The 19,225-nt window shown below is 43.0% G+C and overlaps 1 protein-coding gene across 1 annotated transcript; it reads left to right on the plus strand.

Moving 5' to 3' along the window:
- Nucleotides 1–440: 440 nt before the first annotated feature.
- Nucleotides 441–18,774, plus strand: LOC134357614 (UDP-glucuronosyltransferase 2B20-like; the record flags this gene model as incomplete). Its single annotated transcript, XM_063069238.1, has 4 exons — nt 441–528; nt 1,691–1,910; nt 7,061–7,319; nt 14,243–18,774. Coding segments are annotated over 4 exons (621 nt in total), but the record flags the coding sequence as incomplete, so codon positions are not given.
- Nucleotides 18,775–19,225: the final 451 nt, after the last annotated feature.

The raw sequence follows: 19,225 nt of genomic DNA on the forward strand, positions 1-19,225 counted from the left end.
TCCCTCATCCAGGCAACATGCTGGTAAACCTCTTCTGCATCCTCTAAAAACCCTCGACATATGGGTGACCAGAATTATGTGCATTACTCCTGATGCAACTTAACCAGAGTTTTATAAAGTTGCAATATAATTTCCTGTAATCTTGCTGAGTATTGACAGAACTCTCCGCCTTTTATTTCAGATCCCTGTATTTTCCTTATTGCCTTGCTGTTTAGGGTCTGATTAGTCCTTGACATGTATCTTCCAACCCTCCCGTATTCTACAATTATGACTTCTTCCTCACCAGCACCTCCACTGGACCCTGCATCATGAACACGGCAGCCAGTGCATTTGCAATCTCTGTTACAGATACCAGACGTACTTCCATGTACCTGTTCTGCTGCCAGTCCCCTAAGCACCCCATCAGACCCAGGTTTTCAATTCATCTTCATATCTTTTAGGTTATTTGGAAATACGCTGGAAAAAAACCAAGGACACTGGCATCTAATACAAGGTTGTATGATTGGCTTCCTCAGAATGACTTACTTGGTAAGAGCCTGAGCATTGTGTGTGTGATGGGCTGGGAACAGATGGGTGTCCATGGGTCAGATTGGATGTGATGGGCTGGGAACAGATGGGTGTCCATGGGTCAGATTGGATGTAGTGGGCTAGGGACAGATGGGTGTCCATGGGTCAGATTGGATATGATGGGCTGTGAACAGATGGGTTTCCATGGGTCAGATTGGTTGTGGTGGGCTGGGAACAGATGGGTGTCCATGGGTCAGATTGGATGTGATGGGCTGGGAACAGATGGGTGTTCATGGGTCAGATTGGATGTGGTGGGCTGGGAACAGATGGGTGTCCATGGGTCAGATTGGATGTGGTGGGCTGGGAACAGATGGTTGTCCATGGGTCAGATTGGATGTGGTGGGCTGGGAACAGATGGATGTCCATGGGTCAGATTGGATGTGATGGGCTGGGGACAGATGGGTGTCAATGGGTCAGATTGGATGTAGTGGGCTGCGTGATTCTATGACTCAAACAGTCCCTTTTGCTATAGTGTAATAAATGTCTCATTAGCGAGTGATCTTAACACCTCCAACACCTTCATTTTACTGATGTGTTAGCCTAGCATCTCTGCTCAAGATTGGGAAATGGTGCATAAACCTACCTTTTCTAATGTGAGATGCAGCCTGACTCTCCCTTGAACTGCAGCTTGAGCTTGCAAGGTATACAATGACATACCGTAATGAGCATGTGGTCTTGTAGTTTTGTTACTGGACCACCAAGTATCGCTCGGAACCATTGCTCCAGAATGAACAGGTTGATCACACTATGATAGCTGGGAAATTCAAATTTACTCTGAGTGGTAAATCTAAAAAATCCAAAAATATACAGTCAAAGTTATAGTATCCCAACACTATAGTTGCTGTAAAATTTCATCAGGTCCATGTAGGGAGGGGGAGTTGCCTTCTTCCTCAGACGGGCCTGTATGTTACATCAGCCTCAACATTGCAAACATTAACTCTCACTGAAGTTCAGGATTGATTAGAGACGGATGGTAACTCCTGGCCACGCTGGTAATGTCTACACACATGAACAAATAAATACAAGGGCTTTTTTATAACGATGAACACCATGCAATCAGTAGCCGATCAGTTCAGAAGTTACGGGGTTCAATTCATGGTCTTTGTCTTCTATGCGTTTTCAGGGCATCCCAAGACCAGAGCTTTCATCACTCATGGTGGCACCAACGGGATATATGAAGCTATCTATCATGGCGTACCCCTGGTCGGTATCCCTCTGTTTGCCGATCAGCCTGATAACTTGGCTCACATGAAAGTAAAAGGGGTTGCTGAGGTCCTTAATTTTGCCACGTTACGTGCACAGGATTTGGTTGATGCTCTTAACACTGTGATCAATGGAACAAGGTAAGAATAAAACACTGAGACGAAGCAGATTAAACATTCAATTTATTGTAGAATATGGTGCATTGGCCTACCTGACAGAAAACTGTGCAAGGGCCTGAGACACACACTCAACACTTCTGAAACTGCTTCTTCTCCTCTGCCATCAGACTTCTGAATAGACAATGAACCCATGAACACTACCTTGGTAATTTTCTCCCTCTTTCTGCACTACTTATTTTCATGTTTTATTGTTCTACAACATTGAATCACAGTGGATTTAATTTGTTTTTCTTTACACTCATCAACAGAACAGACTCGTGTCAAAGAGAAAACAAATTTCTACAAATTGTTCTTAATTTATTACAATTATTAAACACAAAATAATTAATTGCATAGTTACTCACCCCTTTCAACTCAGTATTTACTAGATGCACCTCTGGTAGCAATTACAGTCTTGAGTCTGTGTGGACAGGTCTCTATCAGCTTTGCACATCTGGACTCTGCAATTTTTCCCCCGTACTTCTGTACAAAACTGTTCAAGCTCTGTTAGATTGCATGGGGATCATGAGTGAACAGCCCTTTTCTAGTCCACACACAAATTCTCAATTGGATTGAGGTCTGGACTCTGACTTGGCCACTCCAGGACATTAACTTTGTTGTTTTTAATGCATTCCTGTGTAGCTTTGCCTTTATGTTTGGGGTCATAGTCTTGCTGAAAAAGAAATCTTCTCCCAAGTTGCAGTTCTCTTGCAGATTGTATCAGGTTTTCCTCCAGGTTTTCACCGTGTTTTGCTGCATTCATTTTGCCCTCGATCTTCACAAGCCTTCCATGGCCTACTGCAGTGAAGCATCCCCACAGCATGATGCAGCCACCACCATGCTTCACGGTAGGGATAGCGTGATTTTGATGATGTGTGGTGTTTGGTTTACGACAAACATAGCATTTGTCTGATGGCCAAAAGGCTCAATTTTGGTCACATCAGACCATAGAACGTTCTTCCAGCTGACTTCAGAGTCTCCCACATGCCATCTGGCAAACTCTAGCCAAGATTTCATGCTAGTTTTTTCAACAGTAGCTTTCTCTTTGCCACTCTCCCATAAAGCTGTGACTGGTGAAGCACCTGGGCAACAGTTGTTATATGCGCAGTCTCTCCCATCTCAGCCACTGAAGCTTGTAACTCCTCCAGAGTTGTCATGGGTCTCTTGGTGGCCTCCCTCACTAGTCCCCTTCTTGCACGGTCACTCAGTTTTTGAGAACGGCCTGCTCTAGGCAGATTTACAGCTGTGCCTTATTCTTTCCATTTCTTGACGATTAACAACTGTACTCCAAAGGATATTTAGTGACTTGGAAATTTTCTTGTATCCATCTCCTGACTTGTGCTTTTCAATAACCTTTTTGCAGAGTTGCTTGGAGTGTTTTTTTGTCTTCATGGTGTAGTTTTTGCCAGGATACTGACTCACCAGCAGTTGGATCCTTCCTCTCCCCACTTCATGTCCTCTCTCCCCCCTCCCCATCCACTCTCACCCATCCCCTCTCCCCACTCTCCACTCCCCCTCCCACCTCTCCACCTCTTCACTTCTCCTTCCACTACTCCCTTCCTCTATTCCCCCCCCCTTCCTCTTTCCCCTCTCCTCCCCACCAACTGGACTGGAGTGTGGTGTAGAGAGTTGGGAAATAAAACCCTCACTAGTTCTTTATCAAATGAAAACTAACTTACCCCCAAAAGTCTTATAGATTGTCAATAATGAAAGACAATATTGTGAATTAAATTAAACTTAATCCGTAAAGTTTTTAAATGAAAACTATCAACCCCAAAGCTAGTAATGCAGCCTGCATTTGCTTTCTTTCAACCAGTGTGCTTCACATTGTATAAGAATGTGTTCAACTGTTTCATAACGATGACAAAACTGGCGCACCCCAGAATGTTTCAGAAACATAGAAAACCTACAGCACAATACAGGCCCTTCAGCCCACAAAGTTGTGTCGAACATGCCCCTACCTTAGAAATTACTAGACTTCCCCATAGCCCTCTATTTTTCCAAACTCCTTGCACCTATCCAAAAGTCTCTTAAAAGACCTTATCGTATCCATCTCCATCCTTATTGTACAGGTCAGGCCTGCCCCAAGAGAGGTCCCAATGATCCAGAAATCTGAATCCCTGCCCCCTACTCCAATCCCTCAGCCACATATTTATCCTCCACCTCACTCTATTCCTTTACGCTGTGTCACATGGCACAGGCAATAATCCCGATATTACTACCCTTGTGGTCCTGCTTCTCAGTTTCTTTCCTAACTCCCTGCAGTCTGTTTTCAGGACCTCCTCCCTTTTCCTACCTATGTCGTTGGTACCAATGTGTACCACGACCTCTGGCTGTTCACCTTCAAAACTTCAGGATATCATGGATGCGATCGCAAACATCCCAGACCCTGGCACCTGGGTGGCAAACATGTTTAGAGCATTGGCTGATTGGCAGGAGGGAGCGAGTGGGAATAAAAGGATCCTTGTCTAGTTAGCTTTCAGTGACTAGAGGTGTTCCGCAGGGGTTGGTGTTGGAACCATTTCTCTTTATGCTCTGTATAAATGATTTAGATGATGGAACAGATGGCTTTGTTGCCAAGTTTTCAGAGGATATCAGAGGGGCAGGTAGTGTTGAATAAACAGGTACGTTGCAGAAGGATTGAGACAGATTAGGAGAATGGGCAAGAAAGTGACAAATGAAATACAATGTTGGAAAATGCACGGTCATGCACTTTGGTAGTAGAAATAAATGTGCGGACTATTTTCTAAATGGGGAGAAAATCTCGGAATCCAAGATGCAGAGGGACTTGGGAGCCCTTGTGCAGAACATCCTGAAGGTTAGCTTGCACGTTGAGTCGGTGGTGAGGAAGGCAAATGCTATGTTAGCATTCATTTCAAGAGGTCTAGAATACAAGAGCAACGATGTGATGCTGAGGCTTTACAAGGCACTGGTGAATCCTCACCTTGAGTATTGTGAATAGTTTTGGGCCCCTCATCTTAGAAGAGATGTGCTGGCTTTGGAGAGGGTCCAGACGAGGTTCACAAGGATAATTCCAAGAATGAAAGATTTATCATACAAGGAACGTTTAATGGCTCCGGATCTCTACTCGCGGGAATTCAGAAGGATGAGGGGGGATCTCATTGAAACCTTTTGAATGTTGAAAGACCTAGACAGAGTAGATGTGGAAAGGATGTTTCCCATGGTAGGAGAGTCTAGGAAAGAGGGCACAGCCTCAGGATAGAGGAGCACCTTTTCATAACAGAGATGCGGAGAAATTTCTTTAGCCAAAAGGTGGTGAATTTGTGAAATTTGTTGCCACGTGCAGTTGTGGAGGCCAGGTCGTTGGGTGTATTTAAGGCGGAGATTGATAGGACATGGCATCAAAGATTACAGGGAGAAGGCCAGGAACTGGGGTTGAGGAGGAGATTAAAAAACAGGATCAGCTGTGATGGAGCAGCCTCGATGGGCCAGATGGCCTCATTTTGCTCCCATGTCTTATGGTCCTCTGGTCTCCCCTTAAGCCCATAATCTCCTAATTCTTAGCCCCACCAACCTGTTGGCTTCTGATTTGCCAAGTGGAAGTCTATATCCACAGTTGAAGCAGTTGGACCCTCCAGACACTGGTGTATTTTTACTGCAATCAATTGAAGCACCATGACTGCACACAGGTGATCTCCATTTAACTAATTATGTGACTTCCAGAACCAATTGGTGGCACCAGTGATGATTTGGTGTGCCGTATTAAAGGGGGTGAATTCTTATGCAATCAATTATTTTGTGTTTTATATTTGTAATTAATTTAGATCACCTGGTTGAAATTTATAGGTTTTATCATTATTTATTGCAATGTACTGCTGCCAGATAACAACAGATTTCATGACGTATGCCAGTAATATTAAAGCTGATTGTAATTCAGTATCAGGTTTAGTATCATTGGCATATGTTGTGAAATTTGCTAACTTATCAGCAGTACATTGCAATTCATGATCATATAGAACAGAAAAAAAATAAGTAATTCAATTACAGTAACTCTATATATGTATATTAAATAGTTAAATTAAAAAGTGTAAAAACAGAAATATTTAAAAAATGAAGTAGTATTCATAGGTTTATTATCCATTTAGGAATCAGGTGGCAGAAGGGAAGAAGCTGTTCCTGAATTGTTGAGTGTGTGCCATCCTGCTTCTGTGCCTCCAATATACATATCCTCTCATTTTCCTCACATTCATGTGCCTATCTAAATGTCTCCTAAACTCCCTAATCTATCTGTCTCAACTGCCGCCCCAGACAGTTCATTGCAGGTACTCACCATTCTATGTGTAAAAAAATCGTGCCCCTTGCATCTCCTTTGAAACTACCACCACTCACCTTAACTGTTGTCCTCTGGTATTAAACATTTTGACTCTGGGGTAAAGAATACATTCTATCTACTTTATGTCTCTCATAATTTATAAACCTCTATCAGATTTCCCCTCAGAGTCTGCCAATCCAAAAAAAAAACCCCAAGTTTGTCCAATCTCTCATGAAGCACATGCCCTCTAATCCAGGCAGCATCCTGGTAAACCTCTTCTGCACCCTCTCCAAAGCCTCAACGTCCTTCCTATATTGGGACAACCATTTTTTGGAAGAATGTCTAATGCCAAATACTGCCTGATTAGAGTTTCATAAAGCCGCAATGTAATTTCCTGACTTTTGAACTCAAATGGAAGCTAACCTTTCATTTATGGAGTTAAGGTATAATCATGATGGATATCAGAGATTTGGCAAAGATTGTCTTTTAGTGCAACATCTTCAACTTCGTTTAATACCTGACTAGTATTGCATTAAGTTGACTGGAGAAATACAGGCAATCACATCACACTTTTGGGCTGTAATGAGGCACGATTTGGCTCTTTGAAAAGATATTAGAAAGTGAGAAAGAAAGAAAGAACTTGATATTGCAGGAGGGAGCTCTTCTGAAATTTGAGTTAAAATATTGAACTTGTTTGTATCTGAGATGTAGTTTGCATTGAGTGCAGTCAGAAGTAATTTGTTAACTTTTACACATATATTCAATTAAACTATCCAAAGGACTTTTAATCCTTTACAAACACAATTTCTTCTGCACTCTTTCAAAAAAACAGAAAAAATAATTACTTTTATTCCCTTAGATACAAAGAAAATGCAATGAAGTTATCTAGAATTCATCATGACCAACTATTAACTCCATTGGAAAGATCTGTGTACTGGATTGAGTTTGTAATGCGACATGGAGGGGCGAAACATTTGCGGCCTGCAGCACACTCCCTGTCATGGTATCAGTATCATTGCCTGGATGTGGTAGCATTGCTTGCTGCCTGTTTAGCAGCCTTCATATTCCTTTTCACAAAATGCTGTTTGTACAGCTGCAGAATCTGCAAGTGTATGAAGGTACAGAAAAATAAAACTCAATAATGGTTAAGAATGCAGAGAATCACACTGAACTTTATAACATGATGATTATGTTGCAATTTCAATGATTAAAACCATACTCTGGAAAAATTTGTCAAGAAATGGAGAACTTGCTTATTACCAATGTTTTGACTTGTACAATTGCCAAATTATGCAACATCAAGCTAAGCTTATCTTTATGAATAATTATTCGTGTGATCTGAGTCGCTAACAAAGACTATTATCTGTTGTTGGGGAATGTTTCTTATCGTGGGTGAGCTTAGGACGAGAGAGCACAGCCTCAGAGGGACACCCATTTAGAACAGAGATGAGGAGGAATTTCTTTAGCCAGAGGGAGGTGAATCTGTGGAATATATTGCAACAGATGGCTGTAGATGCCAAGTCATTGGGTATATTTAAAGCAGAAATTGACAGGTTCTTGATTAGTCAGGGTGTCAAAGGTTACCGGAAGAAATCAGGAGAATGGTTTTGAGAGGGAGAATTAATCAGCCATAGTGGAATGGGCGAGCAGGCTCGGTGATTCAAATGGCCTAATCCTGCTCTTAACATCTTAAATCTTATGGTCTAAGATTTTTGATCTTGAATCAAGGGCGAAACAGCTGTCATTTGGAAAATCTTAAAGCAAGTCAACATGGTTTATGAATGGTTAATTATATTTGACATATTTGCTACAGCAACAATCAGTTTCAACAAAGGGGAGTATAGAACAGAGAATAGTACAGCACAGTACAGGCCCTTCAGCCCACGTTGTTGTGCCAACCCTCAAACCCTGCCTCCCATATAACCCGCACCTTAAATTCCTCCATATACCTGTCTAGTAGTCTCTTAAACTTCACTAGTGTATCTACCTCCACCACTGACTCAGACAGTGCATTCCACACACCAACCACTCTCTTGAGTTGTTACGTACCCCGTAACTGGGTTGCCAAACCAGCAGAAATGGACCACTTAGTTGGAGTCTGGTTTAACAGAAATTAATAAAGTTTTATTAAAGAAATAAGTAACACAGTACTCTAATCGTAAGGATATAAATGCAACAGGTTAGCAATGATAAAACACACATGTACACGGAACTAGGGTAATAGGAATCAACCAAGCTCTATCGCAGTCTAGGGGTAAAATGATCAGTCTTAAGTGACGCAGAGCTCAGTTCAGCTTAGTGCAGTTCGCAGTAATCGCTGTTGTGCCGTTGGGGAGAGAGAGAGAATGCAAATTTTGATTCAAACAGACCTTTGATGTTCTTCGCAGTTAGCTTTCGGGCGAACCCTTTTATGTCTTCTGTGGTCACCGACTGTGACCCCTCTGTTCCGGATACGACCGTTCTTCTGCAGTGAACCCGGCACCCAGGCAAGGGCGGACACACACACCAGGTTCCCGCTCATTGTCCCTTTTCACCCTGTGCGTCTATGGTCGGTTCCCGCGAACCAGACCTCCAAACTCCCACCAACTTGTGGGTGCGCACCGCTCTTCCAGGGTCTTGTTATCTCGTGATCTCGTGGTGTGTGTTGTGCCTTAGCGAACCTGTTCTTTTTATCCCCCTGCTGGGGTACCGCCTGTCCATCAAACTTCAAACAGTTCAGGTTCAAAGCAACCGGTCTGTCAATATTCTGAAGTGTGTTTTTTTCTCGTTAATCTCTCTGTTCTCTCTTATTAGCATTTTGAATGTTTCTCCATTGTCTCACTTATCTCTCTGTTATTAGCATCAATCTTCTGATAACTTGGTTTTTCATCACACCCCTATACTTCAAAGGATTTTTACCAGGGTAAAAATTATGGGCATGAATACATTATTAGATACACACTAATATACATGGTCATCAGCTATTTGGCTAATACAGAGAACTTTAAGTTTTCAACACCTTGACAGACAGTCAGCAATCACATTTTCCGTTCCTTTTATATGTATTATTTTAATATCCTCTAAGACCAGGCTCCAATTTAGCAACCTTTTGTTTTTATCCTTCATAGTGGCCAAAAACACTAATGAGTTGTGATCAGTGTAAATTCTCAGTGGTTTCCGTCCCAGACAAATATAACAAAGGTCGTCCCACACAAACTTAGCATTCTTTGGCAAGAGCTTAGTAAGAGGGAGGGTAATATCCGCAAAGTTTTTGCAAAACTCGCGATAGTACACCACCATCCCCAAGAACCTTCTCAGGGCTCTCTTGTCTGTCGGGGTGAGGACTTCAGAGATAGCCCACACCTTAGCCTGCATTGGAGCCAGCTGCCCCTGTCCTACCACAAATCCCATACAAGTGACCCTCGCGTGGCCGAATTCACTTTTTGCGAGGTTCACTGTCAGGCTGGCTTCAAACAGCTTTTTAAACAGCTCCTCTACTGCCACAATGGGCCCCTCCCACATGTCACTCCAGACCACTAAATCGCCAATATACGCTTCTGCGTTCTTTAGCCCTTTTGTCACTGCATTAATCATCCTATAGGGGTGTTGCTTACTTGGCTGGCCTGATCTGACAACAACACCATGTACCAGCTCTTTGCATCACCCTGGGACATCCGAACATATGTCTGCGTTCCGATTAGTTAGCTTTATCAGCGGCTCGCTCTGAGAGAACTCATCAGCAAAGTTGGCCAAAACAATAGAGTTCTCCCATCTGGTCGGCACCATACTTATCTTTTCAAAATGGGTTTTCCCCTTATCAGGTGGCACCCTAGCCTCATTAATTTTCGTGATAACACCGACTAGGTCTGCTCGCTTATCATGACAAGCTGTTAACATATCAATAGTCTGTAACTGTATTAGCTCACGTCTACAATGGTCAATAGCATCCTTCCTCATGTTCAGCCAGTAAAACTCTTCCATGACTCTATCGACTGTTTTCCTCACCCCAAAATGTCCACCAAGTACCATCTTGTGGGCCAGGTTAAAAATTTCATCCCCATAAATTTTCGGCACTATCACCCCCCCATTCCTCATCTGCAGGCACGGTACTTGGTCTCCATTTCCTCATTAGTACTCCCTCCTTCACATAATAGCCCACTGGCTCCCTTTTTAATTCTGCTTCGGAGACAGCTGTCTCCGTCAAAACCATCAGCTCCTCGTCTCGTTCCTGTGCCTGTATAAATTCCTTCCTTGCTAATGATAAGTCTACCTCAACTTCCACTCCACTATGCTCCTTCTTCTCACTTTCTAACCCCTCCTGGTACAAGGCTGGTAAAAATGTCTCAGCTAAATCTACATTCACTTCGGCAGCCTTTCTGGACATGCGTCGAGTCACTGCGCAAACGGGATAAACCTGTGAGTCCAAGAGCGGGGCCTCAATGCTGGCAGGCTGGCTTGTGAGTTTTACTGCTGAGAACACATTTCCGCCGGCGAGGTCATTACTGAGTAAGACCTCTACGTCTTCCATCGGTAATTCGGGCCTCACCCCTATCGTGACCGGTCCGGAGACCAAGTCGCTTTTTAGGTGTATCTGGTGCAAAGGTACTGCTTCAGTCCCTTTCCCAATGCCATTTATCACACTGACCTCCCCAGTCTGGGTCTCTGAACTAAAGTCTAACACACTCTTTAATATCAATGACTGACACGCTCCCGTGTCTCTCCAGATCCGTACTGGAGCCGGGTTTAACCCCTTCTTCACTGACACCAATCCGGCTGAGATAAACTTCTCGCGCCCTTCCTGAACTTTATCAGACCTCTTCTCCCCTAGCGGTTTGTTTGCCAGCTCAATACAGCCAGTCGGAACCATCGTTTTTTCTTTCCCCATCTCCTTCTTTGGGGCAAAGTGACTGGCTTTCCCACAATTATAGCATACGACCCCAGGAGACTTCCTACCAAACTGCTCCCAGTCTTCCTTATCCTTCTCACTGGTGCCTGGCTTACTTTCTGACTTTTTTGGCGGACTCGCTCTGCCCTCTTGACTACCCTTCTGGTAGCTTTTACTCGGGGTAAACTTTGCTTTGTGTGTTAACGCATATTCATCCGCTAACTTAGCAGTTGCGGCTAAGGTTTCTGCCTCTTTCTCATCTAGATAGGGCCTCATACCTTCAGGGACACAACCTTTAAACTGCTCAATCAGTATTAGCTGTAGCAGTCTGTCATAATCCCCATTGACCCCTTTCGAGGCGCACCAATGCTCACAATACATCTGCATCTCACGGGCAAACTCTAAATACGTGCAGCCCCACTGCTTCCTCACATTCCGGAACCTCTGCCGGTATGCCTCCAGGACCAACTCATAAATCCTGAGTATCGCCTCTTTCACCACATCATACCTCTGGGCAACTTCTGCGGACAAAGCCGAGTAAGCTTGTTGAGCTTTTCCTTTTAGTACGCTCTGAAACAAAACAGCCCACTTATCCCTCGGCCAGTCCTGACTTGCAGCGACTTTTTCAAAATGTAGAAAGTACCGATCAACATCGGCCTCCTCAAATGGGGGAACCAGCCTAACCTCCTGGGTCGCCCTGAACCTTCCACCTTGGTTCGGCATGGGCCCCTGCGCTAGCATCATCCTTAACTTCTCCAGCTCAAATTCCCTTTCCCTCTGTTTCTCTCTCTCTTGTCGTTCTAACTGCCTGTCCCTCTCTTCTCGGTCCAACTGTCTGACCCTCTCTTCTCATTCCAGATGTTTTATTCTCTCTTCGCGTTCTAAATGCCTGTCCCTCTCATCTCACTCCAGCTGTTTTACCCGGAACTCGTGCTCAAGTCTCAATTTTTCGATCTGCAGCTGTACTACTTCCCCACCAGGTTTGCCCATAGATACCACCTCCAGCTCCCCTTGGGGAAACACACCTTTAGACACATAATGCTCAACGATGGCTCTGTGTATCTTCGCTCTCCTCATTGTCAACTTCCCTTTAAAAAGATTCAACCATTTGGCCACAGTTGCCAATTCTGATTTCCTGGCATCCTCCAATGCCTCCAAGGTTGGCGCCTTTAGAAATTCGTCAATCTCCATTTCTGCTGTTTACCCTTTCTTTCTTTCCGGAATTTTAACCCAATCAATTTACCCAGTCCCAAATTTGGCGTTCAAAATCGCGGACGAGATCCCCACTTATGTTACTTACCCCGTAACTGGATTGCCAAACCAGCAGAAATGGACGACTTAGTTGGAGTCTGGTTTAACAGAAATTAATAAAGTTTTATTAAAGAAATAAGTAACACAGGACTCTAATCGCAATGATATAAATGCAACAGGTCAGCAATGATAAAACACACATGTACACAGAACTAGGGTAATAGGAATCAACCAAGCTCTATCGCAGTCTAGGGGTAAAATGATCAGTCTCAAATGACGCAGAGCTCAGTTCAGCTTAGTACAGTTCGCAGTAATCGCTGTTGTGCCGTTGGGGAGAGAGAGAGAATGCAAATTTTGATTCAAACAGACCTATGATGTTCCTCGCAGTTAGCTTTCGAGCGAACCCTTTTATGTCTTCTATGGTCACCAACTGTGACCCCACCGTTCCGGATACGACCGTTCTTCCGCAGTGAACCCAGCACCCAGGCAAGAGCGGACACACGCACCAGGTTCCCACCGATCGTTCCTTTTCACCCTGTGCGTCTATGGTCGGTTCCCGCGAACCAGACCTCCAAACTCCCACCAACTTGTGGGGGCACACCGCTCTTCCAGGGACTTGTTATCTCGTGATCTCGTGGTGTGTGTTGTGCCTTAACGAACCTGTTCTTTTTAACCCCCTGCTGGGGTATCGCCTGTCCATCAAACTTCAAACAGTTCAGGTTCAAAGCAACCGGTCTGTCAATATTCTGAAGTGTGAAACCATAGTCAAGAATGGACTTCTGGGGTTGATATGGAGTGAGTTGGTGCGTGTGAGTGTGGCTCCCGATTTTTATTGAAAATCTACCTGTTTATCTTTGCCGTATGCTTGAGATAACTGAATATTTACCATTGTGTACAAAGCAGGACATAGCTGGACATTGAAATGGCAAGTAGAATGTACCTTTGAAGTAAAACTGGGGAAAAAGATAGCGAAGCCTCAAGCAAGAAGGCGGATGTTACAGTAATGGCGCCGTTGCACGCTGCTGGAGCTGGACCCGGACCTGCCCTACCCGATGACTTGGAGAGGCTTCGTTTAGTACTTATTACTGACATGACGCAAACGGTGCATTCTGCCCTAAAGAGGGAACTTGAAGATCCTTTATCACCAGTGACTGCTACCATGGAACAAATTATGTCTGCTTACGAGTCACACGACGAACGCATTCGTGGGGTTGAAGATGGCCTGAATGATTACAGTGACCGACTGATGAGCGCCGAAGCCACCATTGCAGCGTTGCAGAGCGAAAACGTGTTTCTGAAGGGAAAGCTTGATGACCTCGAAAATCCGTCGCGGAGATCCAATTTGAGAGTGGTGGGCATTCCTGAAAATTTGGAAGGTTCGGATTCTGTTAAATTTATGACCGAGTTTTTTGACGAAGTGCTGGGGACAGATTTTTTCCCAAGTCCTCTCGTACTTTCGCGTGCTCACTGAGTCGGACGTAAACCATCCGGTGTCTCTGGAGCCAAGCAAACGAGACCAAGAGCGTTCCTGGTTTGCTTTCACTCCTTTCAAGATAAGCAACGCATCATCAATAGACGGAAGTAGGAGCTGTATTTCCGCGGACAGCGCGTGTTTTTCTATGAAGATTTTAGTGCAGAGCTGGGTAGAAAGCGAGCAGCTTTCAAGGAGGTGAAATCCCTGCTTTACGGGGAAGGGGTCAGGTTTGGCCTCTTGTATCCTGCCCAGCTCCGGGTCATGCATGAAGGTAAAAAGCATTATTTCCATACACCAGAGGCGGCCGAAGAGCTTTACCATTCGCGCTGGGGAGAAGAAGAACGAGAAGAGCAATGACTTTTTTTTCAGGTTATTCATGCAGCATGGAAGGGGCCTCATGCCGAGGCAAACTGTTAATTTTCATAATCCACTTCTTTGTTCATTTTTTCCAGGTTAATTTGTGGAACGCGATCGGGTCGAACTGCTATGCTGCCGAAACTGATTAACAAATCTTTCAACCAGCAAAATGTAAATATTTGGGATTTGTATCTCGGGTGTTTAAGTTGCCCAGTGTTTTCCTTTTGTTTTTAATGCTTAGCTTGACCTGTGTCATCTTTAGCCTATATGTTATATTAAAGGTAGTATAAGTGATAGGATAAATGTTAAGGAGGGGAGCCGCCCTAGATTAGATTGAAAATTGGACTGTATGGGGAAAGCCTTGGAAGTTTTTTGTTGGGTACTGCCTGCGATCATCCTCAATTGGGGAGGTAGATCGAGGCTTCGGGGTTAATTGGGGTTTTTTTGTTGTTTGTGTAAAGGGGTGGGGGTGTGTTTTGGGGGATTACCATGGCAGTCTATTCTTTTGTGTGTTACGGATTGGTCAGACTTTCTTTTCATTGTGCGTTATTGTGTGCAACTTATGCCCTTGCACTGTTTTGGATTGTAGGCCCTGTGTGTCTTTTGATATGGTTAACGTGAGTGCAGCTGATGGAGGCCACCCTGTGAGGTTTATTTCTTGGAATGTAAAGGGGCTCAATGGTCCGGTTAAAAGAGCTAAAGTTTTCTCTCATCTGAAACAATTAAAAGCAGATATACTATTTCTACAAGAAACACATTATAGAGTGGAGGACCATAATAGACTTCGTAAAGCATGGATTAGTCAGGTTTTTCATTCCAGATTTAATAGTAGGTCCAGGGGGGTGGCAATATTAATCACCAAAAGAATGCAGTTCACACCATCTGATATAATCAGTGACCCTAATGGGTCACTTTATTATAGTCCCTGGCTCTCTCTTTCAGATACCTGTTATTTTGGTAAATGTTATGCTCCTAATTGGGATGATGTCCAATTTGCAAATAAGGTTTTGTCATTAATACCTAACCTGAATACACATAAGCTAATCTTTTCCGGAGATTTGAACTGTGCTATTGACCCACTGCTTGATAGGTCTTGCCCTAGGGGAACATTTTCTGGTATGGCAAAGGCCTTCTCGATGTTTATGCAACAAAATGGTTATATGGATCCTTGGAGATTTTTGAATCCATCAGTTAGGCAATTCTCTTTCTTCTCTCATGTTCACCATTTCTATTCCAGGCTAGACTATTTCTTTATAGATAATTCCTTGATACCTATGATTAGACAAATCGAATACACTGCTATAGTTATATCTGATCACTCGCCCGTGAAACTGGACCTATGTTTTCCTTTAAACGTTAGAGAACGGCCTCTGTGGAGACTTAACCCCCTTTTGCTTTCTAATGAGAAATTTTGTAGTTATATATTGGCTAACATTGACACATTCTTCGAGACTAACAAAACTGAGTTGGTATCGTACTCTTTACTTTGGGAAACTTTAAAAGCTTACTTGAGGGGTCAAATAATATCTTGTACTTCACATGCCAATAAAGAGCGTAGGAAGGAAATGCAAGTGTTATTGCAATCTATTTTGGACCTGGATAGAAAATACTCTGAGGCACCCACTGCAGAATTATATAAAAGCCGGGTTGATTTGCAAGCAAAGTTTGGTCTTCTATCTACAAACTTATCAGAACAATTAATTCTTAAGACACGTGACCTCTATTATGAAAATGGTGACAAGGCGAGCCGGCTTATGGCTCATCAGTTGAAACGTCAAGCTGCATCACGACTTATTCCCCAGATAAGAGACACGCACCAAAACTTGACAAGCAATCCAAAAGAGATTAATAACATCTTTGCAACTTTTTATTCCTCTCTGTATGTCTCAGAGTTCCCCTCAGATAAAACAAATATGGAACATTTTCTAGATAATTTGGAAATACCTACTCTTGAACCAGAGGAGGTGGAGAACCTAGATCGGGCTCTTGGGCAGGAAGAGATTAATAATGTCATTATGGCTATGCAGAGTGGTAAGTCCCCAGGTCCTGATGGTTATCCAATAGAATTTTATAAGACATTTAAGGATAAGCTCATACCGGTCCTTCTAGAAGTGTTTCAGGAATCTTTGGAGAACGGCTCCTTACCCCTTTCTCTTTCACAGGCAGCTATTTCACTACTTCTTAAAAAGGACAAGGACCCGACTCAATGTGGATCATATCGCCCCATCTCACTTTCGAATGTAGATGTGAAAATTTTGGCTAAAGTGCTTGCATGCTGTTTAGAACGTCCCCTTCCCAAGATAATTTCAGATGATCAAACAGGTTTTATTAAAAATCGCTATTTTTTTAATATCCGTCGACTGGCTGATGTGGTTTATTCACCCAGTGATTCTCCAAGTCCAGAGGTTGTTATCTCCTTGGATGCAGAGAAGGCATTTGATAGAGTGGAGTGGGTATACTTGTTTAGTGTTTTGGAGAAATTTGGATTTGGCAGAATATTTATAGCTTGGGTTAAGCTATTATACCACTCGCCTTTAGCATGTATACAGACAAATTATTTTCGATCTGACTATTTCCCACTAACACGTGGCACTCGCCAAGGCTGCCCATTGACCCCTCTTCTTTTTGCAATTGCAATTGAGTCTCTTTCTATTGCACTTAAGTCAACTACATTATTTCAAGGTGTTAGAAAAGGGGACATGGAACACCGTGTTTCCCTATATGCTGATGACCTCTTACTTTATGTTAGCGACCCTGTAGGTAGTAGTCCTGCTATTGTGTCATAATTAGGTCAATTTGGAGCCTTCTCTGGCTATAAACTGAACTTTCAAAAAAGCAAATACTTTCCCATTAATAACTTGGCCCTACAGATCCGACAGGAATCTTTGCCTTTTCCTTTATCTCAAGATGGTTTTGTATACCTAGGAATACATATTACTCACTCTTTTACATCTCTATTTGAAGCTAACTACAGGCCTCAGGTTAGCCAAATGAAGGCTGATTTCGAGAGATGGCGCAGTTTATCCCTTAGTATAGCTGGGAGAATTCAGTCAGTGAAAATGACTGTACTTCCTAGATTTCTTTATTTGTTTCAGTGTTTGCCAGTTTTCTCATCTAAGTTATTTTTTTAAATCAGTCGACCAAGCTATAACCTCCTTTATTTGGGAAAATAAGGTCCCAAGGGTTAATAAGCACACTCTCCAAAGAGGTCGTGACGTAGGTGGAATGGGTCTTCCCAGCTTTATTCATTATTACTGGGTATCGAACATTCAAAACGTATTATTTTGGCTCCACCGGCCAGATATAATCTGGTGCCTGCTTGAGTCACGGTCTTGCCACTCCTCGTCTCTCCCAGCTTTGGTGTATTCTTCCTTACCATTGAAATCCTCTCAATTTACATCTAACCCGGTCGTGCTCTCCACCCTCAAAATTTTTAATCAATTTCGCTGCCATTATAAGTTCATATCAGCTTCAGTTTTGGGCCCCATTCATAAAAACCATTTATTTCCTCCCTCCACATTTGATTCAGCTTTCAGACAATGGGGTTTGAATGGTCTTACGCGCATTAAGGATTTGTATACTGATAACATATTTGATAGTTTTGATAACCTGCGCGGTAAGTATGGCCTTCCGCATAATTATTTTTTTAAATACCTGCAGATTCGCCACTTTGTCAAGGAAAAATTTCCCTCTTTTCCTGTTCTACCACCTGCTATGTTATGAGAAAAATTCACACTTAGCTTTAACAATAAAGGGCCGATCTCTGAGCTATACTCTCAGCTGATGTCTTTGGGAGTTCAAGATCTAAACAAAACTAGGAGTAGGTGGGAGGATGACCTCGGTATGGAGCTGGCTGAGGAATATTGGGCAAAAGTATTGAATAGGGTTCATTTCTCATCATCATGTGCTAGACTGGGGCTCATACAATTTAAAGTTTTACACAGGGTACATTTAAGTAAAGCCAGACTTGCAGACATATACCCTGGGACAGACGCTGGCTGTGACAGGTGTTCCTTCTCTCCAGCTGGTTTAGTACATGCATTTTGGTCGTGCCCTCGGCTTGATGACTATTGGGCACTGGTTTTTAAAATTATCAGTGAGGTTTTGGGGGTGACACTGAGACCTTGCCCGCTCATAGCTGTATTTGGTGTGGCAGATGATGATTTGGGTTTAAATGCAAGCCAGTCGGATATCATTGCATTTACATCGCTATTGGCTCGTAGGAGAATTTTGCCGGGTTGGAAATCTGCTACTCCCCCAACTGCTGCTGCTTGGTTAGAAGATGTAAAGTTTTTTCTGAAATTAGAAAAGATTAAATTCACTTTGAGGGGGTCTGTGAAAAAGTTCTATTTGAAATGGGGACCTTTCTTATCATATTTTGGGAGTCTTAAGGAATTACCTACCAGTTGAGGGCATTTGATTGTACTTGGGAAGTTGCCTCCTATTTAACACGCTTATAATTTACCTCACAGGCTGGTTGATGAATTGTAAATATGAGTATATTTTGGATCATCTGACATGTTGCAGATGTGTGTGAGCCGTCGTCTTGAAGTAGTGTGGGAGTATGGTTGTGAAATGTCCGTACTTGTATTTGTGAATTGTTGTGTTGTAAATATATTAGCTGCCATGATATGTTCGGGGAGGGCGGGTGGGGGGAGGTTTGTTTTGGTGGTACGATACTAAAGCAAAATGGAGGAAAATGTAATCCATTATATATTCTGTATTGTGTCATTCCTTCAATAAAAAAATACAAAAAAAATTCTGAAATGTGTTTCTTTCTCATTAATCTCTCTCTTCTCTCATTAGCATTTTGAATGTTTCTCTATTGTCTCACTTATCTCTCTCTCATTAGCATCAATCTTCTGATAACTTGGTTTTTCGTCACAGAGTAAAAACCCTTCCTCTAACATCCCCTTTGAACTTCCCACCCCTTACCTTAAAGCCTTGTCCCCTTGTATTGAGCAGTGGTGCCCCGGGGAAGAGGCGCTGGCTATCCACTCTATCTATTCCTCTTAATATCTTGTACACCTCTATCATCTCATAGAATTTTTTGAGGATGTAACTAGTAGAGTGGATAG

The sequence above is a fragment of the Mobula hypostoma genome, chromosome 16, assembly GCF_963921235.1.
Source record: "Mobula hypostoma chromosome 16, sMobHyp1.1, whole genome shotgun sequence".
NCBI lineage: Eukaryota > Metazoa > Chordata > Chondrichthyes > Myliobatiformes > Myliobatidae > Mobula > Mobula hypostoma.